Below are 19,056 nucleotides of genomic sequence, written 5' to 3' on the forward strand. Positions count from 1 at the left end.
CAGCTGAAGAGCGTCAGGGGCCTGCCGTCCCAGTGTCGCTGGGCTCCTCCTTTGCTGCATGGAGAGAAGGGCTTGGACCCTAACCTGAAGCCAGCTCTGCGTTGGGTACAGCCCCCCATTGTGTTCACAGCCACGGTCTGTGAACTTGTGGAGGATCACAAGTTCTATCCTGACCCAGCCCCCTTCTGTACCTGCTCTCACGGGGAAGGGGTGACTGGGGGTCTGTACACTAGGGCTGCGGCCGAGAAGCCAGCAGGGCGTGGGGCGGGTCTAGGGTCAGAGCCTTCAGGTAGGGAGACAGCAGAGAGGGGGGTGGCCCCTGCAACCCCAGGTGACTGCCCAGCTGGGAAGCGCTCCCACGGGGGCCTGCCCCCTGCTCCCACAGCACCCATTCCTGCTGGAAGCCCTGGCAGAAACTTGTTCCTAATTGGATCAGTCCTTGTTTCTCCAGTGTGTGAATGATATCACATGGTTCTGGCTGCCAAGATAAGCTCTACTTTTCCAGGGAAGGAGGGCTTTCTATCTGCGATCTGCCCAAGTGGGGGGGGGGGGGAGCCTGCAGGAGGGCTTTGTGGAGCCCCGTGCCGCTGCTGGTGGTGGAGGCATCACCCAGGTTGGCCCTCACCAAGGCCATGGGCTTGCCACCTACCCACGTGAGGGACCGATTCTGACAGTGGAAATCCAACGCATTTCTTAAATAAGTTAATATTTATTCCACTCTGCTTTGCCCCCCTCCCCTCCCCTTGGCTTGAGAAGCCGAGTTTTCTGCATCGGATTATTGCAAATGTTTAACCTGAATTTATAACAGAAACAAAATGAAACAAGGGGGCATCAGCTGAAACTCTCGGCCCAAGCCCCACGGGCAGTGAGGGTCTTATTGCATGGTCCCCACTCCCTGGTGACCAGCTGTTTCCCAGAGACCGGAGTCAAGAGCATTCTCCGGAATCCTGAGGGGGACAGAACGGTGGGCAGTGGGTATTGGAGGGGGGATGAGACAGCAATGAGCAGTGGAGACAAATGGATGAGAACTCAAACTGTGAGCAACGTGAAGCGTGACCACGGTGGCCTTGGGGATGAAGCTGGAGGGCATAAATGGCCCTAAGCATGTATAAAAATAAGCGGATGTGAGAATGGGGCTCTGCTAGGTGGCCTCTGCCTTTCTACTTTTGGTGTTCTCTGGTCCTTGTCCCTTGGACATAGCTCTCGTTATGGGACTGCTGACCAGGCTACTGGCACGGCCTGGGACCATGGCAGCAGACTCGGAAATCCCCAACTTTAACTGAGGCTTCGGGCTGTGGGCTCCCCCTGCTCCACTTCGCCCACAATTGCATCTGCCTCCTTCTCCCTGTTATGACATCCTTCCGGCACCTTTGCCTTCAGTGGGGCCGGACCCAGGGTCCACGTGTAACCCTGCCTGGGCCACCACCCTGCTGGGTGCACCCCAACCCCAGTGCCAAAGCCTGTGGGCACTGCACCCCGAGCTACACGGGCTTGTCCACACTGTCACCCAGGACTGGGGTGGACCCCTTCTTCAGTGGGCTCTCAGGGACTGTGAGGTGCAGCCCCCACCCTTCCTCTGGGGGGTCTCCCGAGGCCACTGGAGGCTCCGTCTGCTGGGGTTCGGGAGGTGCCGTGATGCCTGAGGAGGAAGGTCTGGGTTCTGGGGCGACACCATGGCCACCATCCAAGAACAGGTCCCCCCTGGGGCCCCCCACATCCAGCGGCTCAAAGGCAAAGTTCGGGATGGTCAGGTGCTCTGTGCGGCAGGGGACCTGGACCCGCCGTTCCCCCTTGGCGGCAGTGTCCAACCCTGCACTGTCTGTGGGCTCCAGGGGGTCCCTGTGGGGCACAGCCTCGCAGGATGGGGTTCTCCGCCGCAGGGTGGTGCTACCGCCCTCCGCTGCAGGGGCCCGGGCCGCACCCTCGTCCTCCGCGGGGGGCTCTATGGAGATGCAGGGGGGGCTCATCTTCTTCTTCCTGCGTGCCCCCAGGGCCAGCTCGGCCTCCAGGGCCCGGGTCTTCACCTCCCCGGCCTCTGGGCGGCTGTCCCCACAGCCCTGCTCCACGGAGGGCCGCCTCTGCTCGTCCGCCCAGCCTGGCTGGTCCAGGAAGCCCTGGGCATTGACACTGTAGAGCCTGTGCAGGTCTGGCTCACCGCCCACCACCCCACAGGCAGCAGGTGAGGCCGAGGGGCTGTGGGCAGAGCTGGTGATGTGGCTGACCTCCTCGTCAGCCGGGTCTGGGGCCTCAGCCTCCTCTGCGCCCAGGACCGGTGGCCGGCTGGAGATGTAGTTCTGTCCAAAAGTGTGCTTGCGGATGCGGATGCTGGTGGGCCGCGGGGAACAGGGTGGGGATCGCAAGGAGGGCCCCAGGGGCGCCTGCCTCACTGGGGTCTTCCCACCAGGCTCTCCCCAGCCCGGGCTGCTGTCCCTGGGACCATCGACCTGCCCTTCTAGGGACTCTGTGCAGACTACCTCCTGCAAAGACATGGAGTCATATGAGACCAGCCAGAGCCCAGGCAACAGGGACCCCACCCCCCACCACAGGCCAGGAAGACCTCGTGACCCCCAAGGCTATGGGCCAGGGTGAGATGGGGCTGCGAGACACTGGTGTGGAAGCACTGTCCCCCAGCCCTAGTGTAGGGGCCCCCACCAACGCTGGTCATGCTGGGGAGGGGCCGTGATGAGCAGAGGGCTGGAGCCCAAGCTTCCATGGGCAGAATCTGCCATGGGCCTCTGGAGACCCGATGGGGCACAGAGCCAGGCTGCAACCACCGCCTGCCTGGCACCACCAGCTCAGCTTGACACCTCAAGGAGGGAGGAAGGGAGAGGGGCCGAAGTCTCAGGTGAGAGTGGTCTGTGGGTACATCCAGGCCCACAGGAAAGGTTGCTGGGGGGGCCTGAGGGAGGGCGAGGCTGCCGCCTGAGGGGACACGGGTCCCCATGGCCAGGTGGCATCATCACAGGCTCCAGGGACACAGCGCCTACTTCCCCAATGTCCCTGTCACTCATCCTTCAAAAGGGGAGGGAACACCCACGGAGCCCCCAGGCCTCAGCTGCGGACCGGAAGTCTCCTCCTACCTGTGTGCAGAGCAGCCGGCTGAGACTAGGGGAGCGGGCTGCACCCAGAGGGGTCAGGGCACGGAGGGTGTCGCCGCCCCTGGCCGGGGAGGACATAGCCGACGGGACCTGGAGGGATGGGCAGGACTCCACAGGCGGCAAGTGGGCGGTGACTGGGCCTGGGGCAAGAAGGTGCCTGAAATGTGCATTCGCCGCTGGCCCCACCCCTGCCCCTGCTGGCCCTGGCCGGCCCCGCCCGCCCAGGTCCTGGCTGTCTCCACATGGGGCTGTACCCGAGGTGCCCGAGGCGCCCGCGTAGGTCTCCATCTCCACCTCCTGCAGCGGGTGGGGATGAGCAGCCGCAGCGGGTGCCACGGGCCGGAACATGTAGCTGTCGTTTGGCAGTGAGAGCATCCTGGACACAGACACCTTGCGCACGACCAGCAGGTTGGGGGCGTCCGGCGAGGCACCTGGGCTCGGCAGGGCCGTGGGCCTGGGGCGGGCGGAGGGCCCCTGCGCCATCTCCAGCTCGACCTCTGCGTCCAGCTCGGCATCCTCGCGGGCCTCCTTGTTGCTCTCCTCCAGGTGCTTCATGAGCACGGCCACCACCACGTTGACCAGCACGAACTGGGCCACCAGCACGAAGGTGACGAAGTAGATGGGCGAGATGGCCGGCAGGTAGCTGAGGCAGTGCCTGTCCTCACGGGCACACTCCCGCAGTGTGTCCTGCGGGTGGAGGGCGGCGGGCAGGCTCCCACCTCCGTCTGCGGGGCCTCTCGTGGACTCCCACCGCCCCGCCCACCGCGTGGGCCGGTACCTTCATGATCCCGTTCCAGTTGTCCCCCGTGGACACGCGGAACAGTGTGAGGAAAGCCATGCCGAAGTTGGAGAAGGTGGCGTGTCTACTCAGGCCCTCGCAGGGGTTGTCCTCACTGCACTCTGCCGGGAGGGACCTGGTCAGCCCGCCTGTCGGGGCCAGTCCGCACACAGGCCCTGCCCTCCCACAGGGAGAAAGGCACGCTCCTCTGGGATGCAGGGTGGTGGCACAGCTCAGGGGCCCTGGCAGGTGGATGCCTTCAGCACAGGCCCAGCTCTGCATCAGCATGCCCCCCTTCTATTCTGAGGAGTAACAGGGCTGCCCTGGGCATGAGGCGGCCCAGATCCAGGTTGTGGGGCACTAGCTGCTGGGTCTGAGGAGCCCCTCTGGGCAGACCCTTGAACCCACTGAGCCTTCATTGACACCCAAAAGGAAGGGTGCTCCCACAGGGTCTGGGCTGCCACGAAAGGTCCCCACGGACCCCTGCCCGGACTAGCGAGAGCCTCATGCCTGGGGGTCTGAGGAAATCCTTGGTGACAATTAAGGACTTGCTGCAGCATGTCCCCTGGGGACCAGGTGGAGTTCAGGTCACACCTGCGTGTGGGCACGTGCACTCACACTCATGTGCAGCTCTGTCCTCCTGGCTTGGGTATGAACACATGTGCGTGTCTGTGTGCACGTCATGCGTCTGTCACAGCACTTTCGCATGTGCCAAGTCACCTCACAGTGAAGGGCTGACAGGAGCAGGGGCCAGGGCCTCAGCTTGGCCAGCACCCGGAGCCATCCGCGGGCTGTGTGCTCACGCGTGATGCTGCGCCTTCTGGGACCCCGTGTCTGGAGTGTGGGCCACGGCGCGGCTGCACTCACCGAGCCTCCCAAACAGCTCCACTCCCAGGGCAGCATAGATAAAAAACAGGAGCATGAAAAGCAGGCCGAGGTTCCCTACCTACATAGGAGAGAAGCAAAATGAGGTCAGTGGGGCCTCAGTCTCACCCCACCCCCTTTACCCAAGACCCGCCCAGCAGGGCATCAAGTTCCTGGGGACTGCCTTGAGCCCTGTTCTTAATCCATCCCTCTTGGCCTCGGAGCTCCTGTGGCCCCCAGGGCTCCCTGTCCTGCCTGGTGCCCAAGGCCCCTCTGCTGGCCTCTGCCCCTGCTCGGCTCCTCATGCCCACCCGGCACCCAGGGTGCTGCCTCCAGCTCCTCTGCTCCCCAGAACCTGGGAGGCCTCCCGAGGGCTCTGGTGGACTCTGTGCAGGGCCTGCCTCCAGCCTCAGGGTCCCCACCTCAAGGTGAAGGCTGAAGCTCTGCAGACAGTGAGGTCTGGTCTGACCCCTGCCCGAGGCTCTGCTGTGAACTTGCCGCCCACCCTCCCAGCGTCTGCTCACGCTCACTCTGGGCTATGGGGTGGGGGGGCGGCGCAGGGGCACCCTCACACGCCTCCTCACCCTGATGTGGCTGCTCCCCCTCTTCTCCAGCACCTGCTCCGGCCCCCAGAGGCATGGCACTGGGGCGTGGCCAGGCCCGGGTTTCCCATCCTCCACCCCCACCCCTTCCCGTCACTCCCACAGACACTGGGCAGGCTGCAAGGAGAGCTGAGTATAACTCAGGTCTGAGGAATGCTGCTAAGGGGACCAGTGGGGGCCGGCTGAAGGTGGAGGGCGTGGAGGGCTGGGGGGTTAGTGGGCAGCTGGGGAGGCAGCTGGGTGGATAGAAACATGCTGGGCTGGTGGACAGACAGCTGGCCAGGAGGGCTGGATGCTGGACAGCTGGACACCTGGTAGATGGGTGGACAGACAGCTGTGTGAATGGATAGACAGACGTGGGTGGCTGGGTAGCTGGAAGGCTAGTTGAGAGGGCTAGATCCACGGCCAGATGGACATGTGGACGGATGGCTGGTCAGGTGGACTGGCAGAGGGACTGAGTACTGCACAGATGGGGAAATAAGACTTTCAGCTCAAGAGACCACAAAGGATCAGTGTGGTGGCTGTTGGGCACAGGACGCGAGGTCGCAGGGCCTGAACTGGCTCCAGAGGAGAGAGGCCTGTGGCCAACACCTGAGCCCTGGGTGTGGTCCTCCAAACTCGACAAGCACACCTTTGCCACAGGCTCTGCCCTCTGCCCAAATCCCACTGCGTCCAGAATTGCACTGGGGGATATGGGCACTGGTCATTGGTCTTCCCCAGAGAGACTAGACTGAGGCCCGGAAGGCAGGCAGCACGCCCCTCTCACAGCACAGCCTAGCAGCTCAGTTACTCCTTGCACCCGGCAGGGAGCGGGGTTGGTAACTGCAGTTGCCACGAGACGGGGCGACCAGGTGAACAAGTGCTGATTGACAGTGAGTGAGGCCCTCCCTGCAGCCTGTCCTCTTGGGGGTGTCTGTGATGCCCACCCTAGGAGCAGGGAAGCCAGACCCAGGCCCAGCCCCCGAGCTGCCGACCTACCTGGGGCAGCGCCTGAACCACTGTGTCCAGCAGGGCCCGCATACCCGTGGCCATCTTGAGCAGCTTCAGCACTAGGGCCGGGAGCCGAGCATTAGCGGGGAGGGGGTGGGGCCGGCCAGACCCGGACCACCCGTCCCCCCACTTCCCGTCACCAGCATGACGCACCAGTGCGGGTTGAGGAACGACACGGGGTAGGTGGACCCCTGAGCCCTGTCTACCGGCCCTCCTGACAGCCCGGAGACCCTGGCGGGACGGGCGGGCGGCCTACCGCGGGCGATGCGCAGCACGCGCATGATGCGGATGATGGTGGGGTTGATGGGCAGCGCCGCGTTCATCTCTATCTCCTCCAGTGTGATGCCCATGATGGACAGCAGGACGATGGCCAGGTCCAGCTGGTTCCACCTGGGCCGGGCGGGCAGGCATGGTTCAGTGCTGGCCACTGCCTCTTCCCCAGCACCCCTAGCCCTTCAGAGCACCAGGAGTCCCCTCCCTGTCCCCTAGAAATGTCCTGGTGTCACCACAGGGCATCTTGCACCTCTACTCAGCACCGTCACCTGGGCAGGCCTCAGGCCACGGCTCTTTCCTGCCCCTGCTCCACACACCTGTCCTTGAAAAACCTCCGGAACCCAAACGCCACCAGCTTCAGCAGGGCCTCAAAGACGAAGACGATGGTGAACACATAATTGCAGTACTTGAGGGCCTCGTCCAGAGACTGGGGATGGAGTGTCAGGCTCCTGAGTGTCAGGCTCCCTGCCCGGCTGCCCCTTCCCACCCATCCTCCTGCCCCCTTGCAGCACTGGACGCCCCCCCGCCCCCGCACCTGTGCCCTGTCCACCCTGCTCCATCTCTCTCCTCTGCTGACCTGGGCACCTCCTCAGGTACGGGACAGGTCTCAGCTATTACTGGATGCAGGTCTGTGCTGGGCTGGGGAGGGCCGCCTGGATTTACGCTCGCGGCATTCTGGGGACAACTCTCAGGTGGGGGAACCTGCCCCTCGGAGCCCAGACTTCTGGCCTTGCCTGGACCAGAGCCACCCACAGCCCAGGGCAGGGGCCAGCCCTCCGGATGGGCTCAGCTTCAGCCAAAGAGTCAGAGGCTCTCTGCTGTTCTAGGAGGAGGGGGCGTCCCCGTCTTTAATGAAATGGTGGCGATGCGATCAGAGGACATCTCCCTCTCTCAGTCTGGCCTTTCCGGGACTGTGAAATCCACAGTCTGGGAAGCTGCTGGACTCGGGGACACTCCCTTAGCCAGCATTTTGGATGGGACTTCTCATGGGGTTGGGGAGGCCCTTGGGGCAGATGTGCCCTGGGAGTTTCCACTGGTTTTAAAGGAAGGAGGACCCTTTGTTCCAGCCACACATCCATGTACCCCATAAACCCCGGTGAGGGCTCAGGCACTGCTGCAGACCTGGGGCCCCCAGTTCTTAGTGTGGCACCACCTCACTGAGCAATGGACCCCACCCGCGGCCCTCCCCGCTGCAGGCCTAGAGGCAAGGTGGGTGGGGTATCCAGGCAGCGAACCCCACCTTGGGCTGGTTATAGTGCTCCATGGACATGGTGATGACGTTGACGCCGATGATGAAGGTGATGAAGAGGTCCAGATAGTGGCTGGTGCACAGAGAGTGGATGGAGCGACGCGTGGGTGAGTAGTCCGCATAGTAGGGCCGGCGCTGGGCCTCTGTGGGAAGAGGGCCATGGTGAGGGGGTGGGTGGGGTGGGGTGGGAGGGCTGCCTCCCAGGGGCTGGAGGGTAGAGGTGCTGGGGGAGGGCCCAGGCTCAGACGTGGGCCTCAGGGGCAGGTCACCCACTGACCTACTCCACCAAGAGGGCCCCAGCCCCAGGGCAGACCCCAGGAGTGGGCCTGGAAGCTGAGACCCCACCTGCGTCCTGCCGTGGGGCCCTGCCCAAACCCCGCCCTGCCGGGAGCTCCCAAGCCAGGGCCTGTGTGATCTACTCTCCTGAGCTGGCATCAGGGTTCAGAGACACCTCAGTGATGAAGGGTGGGCAGATGGGAGCTTTCTTGGGGGGCAGGGCAGAGTGGCTACCACACCCCCATCTTCCAGGCTGGGCATGTGCTGCCTCCTGGCCCCCAGGCCCAGAGTCCCTCCACTCCCTGTACTCCAGGAGGCCAGTGGGCAACTGCCTGCTGTCTGGAGTCTGCCCACTCTCTGGTACATCTGAGGTTGATGGCCATGACCTGGGTGGCGGGGGGAGGTTGTGCATCTCCCAGCAGGTCTGTCTGCACTAAATGCTCCATCTGCTCTAACTCTTTAGGGCAGATCAGTGCCCACTGAGCTCCCACTGGGTGAGCGCATAGCTGCCACCACTGCATAGGGGACCCACCTCGGCCACAGAAGCCCGTGGGCAGGGACCAGGTAGAGCGGGGGCCGACGGGAACCGACCCCTCCCTGGGGCCCGCATGCTCCTTGGTCTGGCATGCGGTCACTAGAAAGCTTGGCTCAGCTCTTGCAGCCAAAGGGGCCAGTGACCAGTTGGGCCAGGCCAGCACTGAGGACATGGAGTAGCCACCGGCCGGCAGGCTTCCCAGAGTGCAGCAGAGAAGCAGTCAGGCATGCAGGCCGGGCGGAGGAACACACACGAGCTTGAAGGCAGCAGCATGGACACCAGGCAGGCGAGCCAGCAACCCTTCCTCCCACTGGCGCCCGGCGCCCACCCCAGCCGTCCCGTGCCCACCCTGCGGTGGACCCCAGTGGGCTTGGCACCCGCCTGCGATGTCCACCCTTCCCTGTGGCAGTGGCAGAGGGATGGAGGTCAGGCCAGTCCGCAGCCCTGTGCAGTGGCCTGCAGAAGTGGGGGTTAAGGCATGCAGGGCGGGGGCAGGTACCTGGGTTGGGGAAAGTGCCTGGAAAGACAAGGAGATGGTCTGAGCTGGCCGCGGTGGGCAGGGCTAGGAGACTCCATGGGGTGGGCGGGCAGCTCAGCAGCCTCTCCTGGAAGAGGCCCTCTTTGCTCCCCAGCTGGGTGGGGTTTTCTAAGACCCTCTCTCTGTCTTGGATGGCTCTGCTTGCTCCCCCCACCGTGGCGTGAAAACTCATGGGGTGAACCTGCCCTTGCGGTGGTGGGGGGTGGGAACTGGGGCCTCATCCATCCCCTGTACCTCCTGGGAAGGGACCCCACCTCCTGCTGCAGCCATCCTTCTCTGAAGGCAAGAAGGGCAAGCGTGTAGAGTCACTCGGTGAGGCCGGAGTTGCGGGTGGGGCAAGGGGACTGGGGCCAGGTAGGGGGCTCTGGGGCCAGGCTGCTGAGCTGCTGCCTGCACAGCCCTGCGCCGAGCACAAGGGAGACCCGGGCTTAGGCCAGCAGCAGCCCGGTCTCAGAGCCACCCCTTGGCTGGTCCCCCGGTCCCCAGCCACCCTCCCACAGGCGAAAGGGGGGCCTCAGGCAGGTGGAAAAGGCTGGGGTGACGCGCAGGTACCGACCCGCCACCGCCACCGGGAGCGCCTTACTCCTGCGTTTCCTCTCCAGGCGCCGCTGCCGCTTCTCTTCCCGCCGCCGTGCCTCCTCGGCCTCCTGGTGCTGCCGGCACTTGTGGAAGTTCTCCACCACGACGCCCACGAACATGTTGAGCACAAAGAAGCTGACGATGAGCAGGAAGGAGATGAAGTAGAGCAGCATCCAGGGGTTGTGGTTGGGCACCGGCTGCGGCACAGGAGTGGCACGTGGGTGCCTGCCCACAAGGGCGCCCCTCCCGGGCATGGCCTCTGCCTGCAGGGTAGCTCTGACCCCCGACGTGGAACTCTCCAGAAGTTCTCAGAGGCCAAATGCGGCCTCTCGGGGGACATTCCCTGAGATGACCAAAGGACACGGGAAGAAAGGTCTGCTTGAAGGAGCAGGGCTGCCCACCGCCCACTGCACCTGCTGGTCTATGCCCACGGCGTCCAGCCCGTCGTACATGATGTTCACCCATCCGTCCTTGGATGAGAGCACGAACAGGGACATCAGCGCCTGCGAGGCCAGAGCAAGGTGGTTACTTCTGGACGTGGCCTCCTGCTGGGGAGACGCCCCAAAGGACCACACCCCCTACCACAGCCCCACGCACAGCAGACCCACCCACGACTCGCAGACCTGCCATGCCGCTCCCACCTTACAGATAAGGACGAGGTTAGGTGAGGTCACCCCCGCCAGGCTTGCCCCCCATCCCGACCACCGCCCCACCCCCCAGCCCTGCCCACCTGGCCCAGGTTGTCGAAGTTGTACTTGCGTCGCACCCAGCGGTAGTGCGCAGCCCAGCACTCGGCTTTAGTGGAGATGTTCCTGGTGTCAGCGCCCTCGCAGTAGTAAAACTTCCCCTTGAAGAGCTGACCAGGGCGGGGTAGTCACCCAGAGGGCCAGGCCTTGCACCCCCACGCTCCAGACCCACCCCCACAGGGCCTCCCAGAGCAGCCGGACAGAGAGCAACGTCTCTCTCGCTGCCTGCCTGGGCCTTGGCCCTCCCGGGGCTGCTATGCTGCTGCTGACCACAGACCACCGTCCCACAGACAAGCAGAGCCACGCACCTGCACCCCTAGGATGCCGAAGATGATGAAGAAGGCACAGCAGATGAGGACAATGTTTCCGATGGGCCTGAGTGACGATATCAGAGTCTCCACCACCAGTTTGAGGCCTGGGGCACGGCTGATAACCCTGCACGAGGAGCAGAAGAAATGTGCTGTTGAGCCCACCCAAGGGAGCTGCCACCAGACAGAAAGCCCTGCGCTGCAAAGACCCCACCCCCTGCTGGCCCCAGGCCCTATCCCTCCCCAGCTCTGCCCCACCCTCTGGCTCCGCCCCACCCTCTGGCCCCACCCCAACCAGCCACAGCCCCGCCCATTCATACCCTTACCTTCCCCAAACTCCACCCCATCCTTCCCCAGCCCTGCTCCGATCCCCGATTCAGGCCCTGCCCCACCGCCCAGTCTACCGCAGGGGCCGCAGTGTCCGCAGCAGGCGCAGCACACGCAGGATGCCCAGGATCTTGGCACCACCGGCCGACGCCATGGCCACGATGATGTCAACCAGGGACACCAGGACCAGCAGCCCATCCAGTATGTTCCAACTGCTCTGCAGGTAGGCATGCTCACCAGAGACCAGGCCCAGGGCCACCACCTAGTGGGTGCAGAGGAGGGGCTGGTGGACATACGTGCTGCACACGGGGCCAGGGTGGGGCCACTGGGCAGGGCTGTGAGGCCGGATGGACAGATGCCTGGGCTCCCCTGGACACCCTGTACCTTCACCATCATCTCGGCCACGAAGATCGCCGTGAAGATGTAGTTGGAGATGCTGAGGAAGACGCGCTCCTGCAGAAGACAGGATGATGGAAGGGGCCAGCCGCAACGGCGGGACCCCACCCCTCCCAGGCAAGGAGGGCGCCTCACGGTGCTGCCGGGGTCAATGTCGGGCCTCTCCAGGGCGATCGTGATGCAGTTGAGGAAGATGAAGACCAGGACGACGTGATCAAACATCTTGTGAGCAATGATCTTCTGGCAGGAGATGCGGAGCCTGGGGGCCAGGAGTGGGGGTTCAGGGACAGCCCTGGCCAAGCCCTTGCTTCCCGTCCCCAAGGTCCCAGGGGAGGAGCACAGCGCTCACCACGTGGTAGGGACGCAGGGGCCCAGAGGGAGGGGTCAGCTTTCCCAGGTTTCTCCCAGGTGTGCCCCATACCTGTTCTGTGGGGAGAAGAGGTACAGGGCCCAGGGCTCGCGGCTCCGACAGCACTCGGGCTTGTAGGGCTCCAGCACTTTCTGCAGCCGGGAGCAGCAGCTCTGGGGGGGGGGGGGTTCCTCAGGGCCCCTCCCAGCCTGGGCAGCCCCCAGCCTCTCCTGCCTTCAGGCTCAGCCCTGTCCACCCACCTGGGCACTGGGTGAGGGACCTACGCTGGGAGTCCAGGGGGGTGCCGATAAGTGGCCATCCTCAGATCCCTGCCCAGGTGGGCCTCCCAGCAAAACTGTCCAGGGCAGCAGAAGTGCCTAGCTGAGAAGGTGGTTCTGCTCTCTTCCCCTCTCCTCCCATGGGGCTCTCCTTGGCTGACCGACTCCAGCTCAGAGCAAGCCCTCAGCTGGAGGTGGGGCTGACCCTGGGGCGAATCCCACTCCAGAGCTCCCTGCGGATCAGCTGAGGCCACACCAGTCGGATCAGCTCCTGCCCAGCTTCTCCTGCTTCCCTCCCCCGTCCCAAGGGCCTCCCACGAACGCTGCTCCCGAGTCCCCACCTGGGAAACCAGCCCACGACAGGGGGAGGCGAGGGGCTGACGTGAGGCCCACCCCCACTCACATCCTCCACATCATCGTCAAACTCGGCCGTGTCCTCCTTGTGGCTGTCGATGCGCAGGAATAACTCGCTGGGCAGGGCCAGCCCGTTGCAGTCGTGGAGCTTGGTGGGCAGCAGGGCAGCCGGCCGCAGGGGCCGCAGGTCAAGCGTGCTGCGGTGGTCCAGGGACTCGGTGCGCCGCAGCAGTGTGGCACGTGTGTCTGGCGAGGTTCCCACACCAGGCCTGCTGTCCTCGGCCTCCTCGTCTGTGCTGCCGCTGCCCTTGCCCTCGCCGGACAGCAGCGACTCACGCTCCCCGCACTGGCTCCTGCGCTTGAGGCTAGGTGCACGGCCCAGGCTGTTCCAGCTGGAGCGCCGGCTGCTCCAGGCGCTGTTGGGGCCCCAGTGGGTGCAGGGCGAGCTGCGGAGGCTGGACTGCGGGGAGGGGGCAGGAGTGAGCAGGTCGGACGCCCCCCCCCCAAGTTACCCCCAAACATCCTGGCCTCAGGGGCACCTGGCACAGGGACCTTTCGCATCCAATGGCATCACCATTGACACCCACGGGTGACATCTGTACATGGATCATCTCCTTTAACGAGCAGACAGCCCTGCTAAGGAGAGACACTAGCGGCACTGAACCTTCAGTGGGGCACCTGCGGCACACAGTGGGTCAACAGCTAGCTGGAGAGACGGCCAGCAAGCGTCAAGAGCACTGAGTGGGCCTCCCGGGCCTGCTCGAGGACCAGAGGGTGGGCGAAGGTTATCAGCGGGCCTGGGACCAGCCACGGACCAGGCATCCTCAGATGCCACCGAGCAGCTGAACTGGATCTCTGGGGCAGGGCCCCACATCAGTTTCTAGTTGGCAGACTCTGGACTCACAAAGAGAAGCCGGGTGCTGCTTATCCAGGAGATAAACTGGACTGTGGTCCGGGGACTTCACCTTTGCTGCACCTACCCTCTTTGCCCTTCATCGTTTTCACCTCAGGGGTCCAGCAGGAGCTGAGCTGGAATCCTGGCTCAACAGCCCTTGTCCTCCTCCCAGAGCGTCCTAGCAGTTTGGCTGTGATGCATCTTGTTGCTAGATCACTCGGCCCACCCAAGGCTCAGCCCTGCACCTTTTCTGTTACCAACACATGATCATCCTGCCTTGATGGTTTGCCTAGACTTTCCTCCAGGTTCATATCCCTGTGCTTTCTCTCCACGGTTAGCTTGTCCTGCTCTGCCCACCCCTCCCGGGCCCTTCTGAGAAGCCCAGAAGCTGGCTCTGGCTGTGTCTGCTGGGGGTGGTGTTTTCTGGGTTTGTCTGGAAACACCCTGTGGGCTCCAGCTCCATAGGGTGCTGTTGGTCGTGATGCACGGAACTCTCCACCCGGCTTCTGTCACCTGCTTCACATCCTTAGTTTTTTTTTGTATTTTTATTTTTGGTTGGGTTGGGTCTTCACTGCTGCACGCAGTCTTTCTCTAGTTGCGGCGAGCGGGGACTACTCTTCCTTGCGGTGCGCGGGCTTCGCATTGTGGTGGTTTCTCTTGTTGCAGAGTACAGGCTCAGTAGTTGTGGCTCGCAGGCTCTAGAGCGCAGGCTCAGTAGTTGGGGCACACGGGCTTAGTTGCTCCGCGGCACGTGGGATCTTCCTGGACCAAGGCTTCAACCTGTGTCCCCTACATCGGCAGGAGGATTCTTAACCACTGCGCCACCAGGGAAGTCCCACATACTCAGTTTTTTACACCTTTTTGCCATCCTTCTCTGTTCTCCCCATCTTGTATGCTGTGCGCTTTGCCAGCTTTTATCTATGATTGCAAATTGGAAGATAAACTTCCGGCCTGACAGTCTACTCGTCTGTTCATACTCCTCCCATAAAAACGGCAGTTTCTGACTCCATTTATAGAAAACAAAGCACTCAGGGCCAAGGGATTCCTGGGGTATGACTGGGGGTGTGTGTGCGGGACCCTCACTCATCTCTGGGGAAGGCCTAAGGAACTGGGTGGGTGGAGCCTGAAGGTGCCCTGAGGCCAGGGCGGGGGACCATCCCTACCAGAGACTTCTGGTCCCCCAGCTGGGGGTCCACGGAGCTGCTGCTGCCACGTCGTGAGTCCAGGAGGCCAGGGGCCGCATCCAGGTGTGGGGAGCTCTTGGGGGTGGGCATGGGTGTGGCTGCCGTGCGCATGATGAGGGGAGGGGGTAGGCTGGCCTGGCCCTCCAAGTGCCCGTTGGGGGTCACCGCCAGCGAGTACATCTTCATCTCTGGGTGGGGGGAGGAGGCCGCTTGAGCCTGCAGGGCTCCCAGGAAGGATAATCTGCCCGCCCAGGACCCGCCCACAGGAGTCCCAGCTGTGCCCGGACAGGCAGGCAGCTCCCTCTCCATCCTGTCCCCGCCCCGCCCCCTCACCCGCATGCGCACCTGTGGCCCTGAGGTCTCTGAACTTGTCCAAGTCCTCCTCCAAGTGGGTGGAGGTCTTGTCTTCATCTGTGTCAGACCTGGTGGCATCACCCTGTGCCCGAGGAGCACACAGTACACGTGAGGCTCCCCTCAGGTGGAACCCCCCTACAGGAAGGCCAGGCCAGCACGGGGGCAGGTGTGGACGGAAGGGCCCAGCGGGTGGAGGACGGAATTCTCTCCATGTTGGTCTGCCCAATGTGCCTGGCTCCCACTGCCTCCCCTGGAAGCCCCCCTCACCTCCGCCTGGAAGCCCTCCACAAGGATGGCCACCAGCAGGTTGAAGAGCACGTAGTTGCCAAAGGTCATGAGGGCCACGAAGTAGAGGGCAGCCCAGGAGGAGGTGGAGGCCATGCCGTTGTAGAGGACAACGTTCCAGTCCTCCTGGGTGAGGATCTGGGGGAAAGGGGTGGCGGGGCAGAGTGGGCCCAACATGGGGCCGAGGGGGTGCCAGGACGGTGGGTCTGGCTGTAGAAATGCTGACAGGCCCTTAGGACCAGAAGGAGCTCTGGACAAGTGAGACCAGGTCCACCACCCCAGGGGCCAGAATCAATGTCCCTGCTGCTGTTCACAGCTCGTCACTCACTGTGGCCTTGGACAGGCCTCGGCCCGCTCTGGGGCTGTTCTGAGCAGGGCTGTGGCTCTCCAGGGACTACCATGTACACGAGGGGACGGCCCCACCTGGCTTTACCTGGAACACGGTGACGATGGCCCACAGCAGGGAGTCAAAGTTCTTCCTGTCAGGGACCGTGTCTCCAGTGTCTGTTTTCAGGCTGAATTTGCAGCCAAACAGGTGCATTCCGAGGATGCTAAGGGCGGCAGACAGGGATGCGGTGAGTGCAGGGGAGGAGGCACAAGTGGAGGGATATGGGGGGTGCTGCCTGGTCACCTCCACACCCAGCAGCTGTTCCTCTACACCTCCCCCCGGACTCCAGCTTTCTGATTTGCAGGGGCCTCCCAAGTGCCCACAGCCGAGCTGTTTCCATTGTATAGGTGGGAAGACCAAGGCCAGCAGTAGGAGGGACAACCAGAGGCCACTCTGGCTTCAGGCAGCAGCCAGGACCTGAGGCGCCTGTCTCACCCAGCCTACCTGGGGCTGCCCTCTGCCCTAGCCCCCTCCCCAAGGCCTGAGGCCCCGGGCCAAGCTGGCCCACGGCAAGGGCTCAGCAAACAGCAGCTGAAGCAAGAAACTCCAGCCTGGCTGCCCCGCCCCTTCTCTGCCTCCCTCATTCTTGGCTTTTGGGGAGGGCACGATCCCCAATCCATCCATCTGGGGGCTGGTCCCATCACCCCACTCAGCTATGAGCCGTGGGAGCAGAGCCCAGTACGCCGGTGCCTGGCACAGAAGGTGCCCAGTCAGTCCTGTCGAAAGGAACCAGTGACTGAGTTTCTGCTGCCACTTTGAAGCTCCTGGCACCCCGGGCCCCAAAGCCACAGCACGGGGCCAGCGTGGTGGGAGGGGCCTCCCCTCGGGGGCAGGCATGTGCTCAGTGCCCCAGGCCTTTCCCACCGGGCGCGCCCACCTGAAGATGAAGATGAACAGCATGAGCAGCATGCAGAAAGTGGCCACGTTATCCATGGTCTTCATGAGCACCACCAGCTGGCGCCGCAGCGCGGGCATGAAGCGCACCAGCTTGAGCACCCGCAGCAGCCGGAAGGTCCGCAGCACCGACAGCCCGCCGTCTGCCTGCCCGATGATCTCCCACACGCTGTGGGCAGGCCGAGGCTTAGGAGGGCCTTCTCTGGCCGCGCATCCCTGTGCCCACCCTGACCTTGGGATACCCTCTTCCCAGAAGCAGGAACACCAGCCCGGGAGCCACCGTAGCCTCCGCTCAACCCCACTCTGGGAGCAGGTTCAGCTGCATCAAGGCATCGACAGGGCTGAGGGATGGCGGTGACACCTCTGAAACCTCCTAATCAGCTGCTGTCCTGCTGGCTGCCCGACCCCTAGAAGCTGCCCAGTCAGAAGCTTCTCAAGTGAGGATCTTTCCTGCTCCTCCGCCTTTCAAGCTGTGCCTGGCTTGTCTATTCTTGTTAGGGTGGGGGATCCCTTGACTCCTGAGGGCCCTGCTTCCTCCTGGGGAAGGGAATTCCCCCAGATTCTCCAATTCGTTTCTGTGTTGATTTTGCTGCAGCAGACACCCCTCAGGCAAGCTGGCCTTCCTCAAAGGTTCTGAGCCCTGAGTGGAGTCCGGCTGTGAGGCCGAAGGGCCACTGAGTGCCCACTCTGTTCCTGCAGGGAACAGCTCCACGAGGTTCTACAAACTTTCACCTGAGTTGCAGCTGACATACCTGTGTGTACCCGACAGTGCTTGTGGGGAGGGGTGGGGATCCTGCCCCAAGACATCCCATCCCATGAAATGCTGCTGGCAGGGCCTCTCCTGCTGGCTAGGACTCTGCTATGTGTGTGGGGCTGTCTCCTGACACTGGCGAGCCAGAGCCTCCCCGGCCCCTGTGGGCTCCCAGGCGGTGGGGACCCACCTGATGACCACGATGATGCCATCGAAGATGTTGTAGGGATTCCGGATGTAGCCCAGCGGACCAAAGGCCAGCAGCTTCAGCAGCATCTCCAGGGCAAACATACTCGTGAACACGATGTTGCTGATCTCCAGGGCGTTGGTCAGCTCGTCAGGCTGCGGGCAGCAGAGACGTCATCAGGGCCCACCCACGGCTCCCAGTGCCCCTCAGCAGGGGTGGGGGACTGCTCCACTGAACTAGGAGCAGGTAAGTCTGCATCAAGGGGCCAAGGGGCTGTGGCAGCATCTCAGAAGGAGCCCAACTGGCTGCTGTCTGGAGGAGAAAACAAGGACCCCAGCGATGTCCCCTCCAGCTGGACCCCAAACTGCCTGGCCCTCCCTGTCTGGCCCTGACTGTCCCTGGCCCTCCCCAGGCCCTGCCTGACCTTCCCACCAGCATGTCTGAGAAACAGTCCACAGACTTCCCCAGACCCCACAAGCACAGGCCATGGGAAAAGGGGCTGGAGCATCTGCCTCAGGGTTCCAGGGTGGGCATGTGGGTGCACGGGGTGCAGGGCACACAGTTGGTGCCTCCCAAGAGCTGCCCTGATCCCTGGTGGCCTTGCACACCCTTCCCTGTCAGCAGAAGGCCCCAGAGGTCCCTCTCTTACTGGGGATGTGCTGGCCCGCCTGTGTGTGTGCACACCTGCACCAGTGTAAATGCTGGTATGTGTGTGTGCCAGTGTGTGGCCTGTTTGTGCGCACATGTGAGTTTGCATGTACCTGCATGTGCCGTGCATGTGCACAGGGCCTCCCACGTGTACACATCTGTACACATGTCCACATCTGCACAGGTAAACCTTGCGTATGTGCGTGTGTGCACGTGCGTGTGTGTATACATGTGTGTGTGCAGAGGCTCTTCCTTGCCGGGGATTCCCTCCAGCCTGCTGCTGTCCCTGCCTAGGTCTCACCCTCACAAAGAGAACCTCCCTGCCGGGGCTCCTGGAGGCTAACACTGCTGGCATTTTCCCTGAATTGCTCCAGGATGAAAGAACATAGCTTAAATGACTTGAAAAGCCCAGAGGGTGGAAAACGAGGAAGGCAACCTGGTCATTAAAAAGTGAACTGGCCGCGGGGCTTCCCTCGTGGTGCAGTGGTTAAGAATCCGCCTGCCAATGCAGGGGACATGGGTTCAAGCCCTGGTCCGGGAAGATCCCACATGCCATGGAGCAACTATGCCTGTGTGCCACAATTACTGAGCCTGCGCTCTAGAGCCCACGAGCCACAACTACTGGAGCCCGTGTCCCTAGAGCCCGTGCTCCACAACAAGAGAAGCCACAGAAATGAGAAGACCGTGCACCACAACGAAGAGTAGCCCCTGATCGCTGCAACTAGAGAAAAAAGCCCGCATGCAGCAATGAAGATCCAACGCAGCCAAAACAGAAAAAAAAAAAAAAAAAAAAGTGAACTGGCCTCGGTCCCCAGAGTGGACGCCCTCTCCCTGCCGGACCCAGCCGCTGCTCCTCCCTGGTGAGGCCCCAGTCCCGGGCAGGGGCTACTGGGGGGCCAGGCACCACACATACAATTCCTCCTCTGGGGG

General features: G+C 63.1%; 1 protein-coding gene across 18 annotated transcripts in view; it reads right to left on the minus strand.

Moving 5' to 3' along the window:
* Positions 1–689: 689 nt before the first annotated feature.
* The window catches only part of CACNA1H (calcium voltage-gated channel subunit alpha1 H), a 63,122-nt gene continuing 44,755 nt past the window's right edge, over positions 690–19,056 (minus strand). Inside the window, exons 10-34 of one of the 18 annotated variants that reach the window (XM_067707156.1) lie at positions 17,482–17,633; positions 16,524–16,709; positions 15,692–15,809; positions 15,241–15,396; positions 14,965–15,055; positions 14,599–14,807; positions 12,590–13,000; positions 11,981–12,081; positions 11,695–11,818; positions 11,548–11,616; positions 11,241–11,425; positions 10,837–10,963; positions 10,513–10,638; positions 10,196–10,285; positions 9,787–9,979; positions 9,165–9,182; positions 7,846–7,997; positions 6,923–7,032; positions 6,589–6,722; positions 6,317–6,391; positions 4,744–4,818; positions 3,877–3,998; positions 3,353–3,785; positions 3,081–3,238; positions 690–2,477 (exon numbers count right to left, since the gene is read on the minus strand). In XM_067707156.1, the coding sequence (XP_067563257.1) occupies positions 1,482–2,477; positions 3,081–3,238; positions 3,353–3,785; positions 3,877–3,998; positions 4,744–4,818; positions 6,317–6,391; positions 6,589–6,722; positions 6,923–7,032; positions 7,846–7,997; positions 9,165–9,182; positions 9,787–9,979; positions 10,196–10,285; positions 10,513–10,638; positions 10,837–10,963; positions 11,241–11,425; positions 11,548–11,616; positions 11,695–11,818; positions 11,981–12,081; positions 12,590–13,000; positions 14,599–14,807; positions 14,965–15,055; positions 15,241–15,396; positions 15,692–15,809; positions 16,524–16,709; positions 17,482–17,633 (4,611 nt within the window). In that variant the 3' untranslated portion in view covers positions 690–1,481. Of the gene's footprint in view, positions 3,786–3,829; positions 3,999–4,743; positions 4,823–5,653; positions 5,804–6,316; positions 6,392–6,588; positions 6,723–6,922; positions 7,033–7,845; positions 7,998–9,164; positions 9,183–9,759; positions 9,980–10,195; positions 10,286–10,512; positions 10,639–10,836; positions 10,964–11,240; positions 11,426–11,547; positions 11,617–11,694; positions 11,819–11,980; positions 12,082–12,589; positions 13,001–14,598; positions 14,808–14,964; positions 15,056–15,240; positions 15,397–15,691; positions 15,810–16,523; positions 16,710–17,481; positions 17,634–19,056 lie in introns of those variants that run through there. The other 17 variants (XM_067707150.1, XR_010935048.1, XM_067707147.1 and 14 more) reach the window with 17 other exon arrangements.

This window comes from Pseudorca crassidens, chromosome 15 (genome assembly GCF_039906515.1).
Source record: "Pseudorca crassidens isolate mPseCra1 chromosome 15, mPseCra1.hap1, whole genome shotgun sequence".
Lineage (NCBI taxonomy): Eukaryota > Metazoa > Chordata > Mammalia > Artiodactyla > Delphinidae > Pseudorca > Pseudorca crassidens.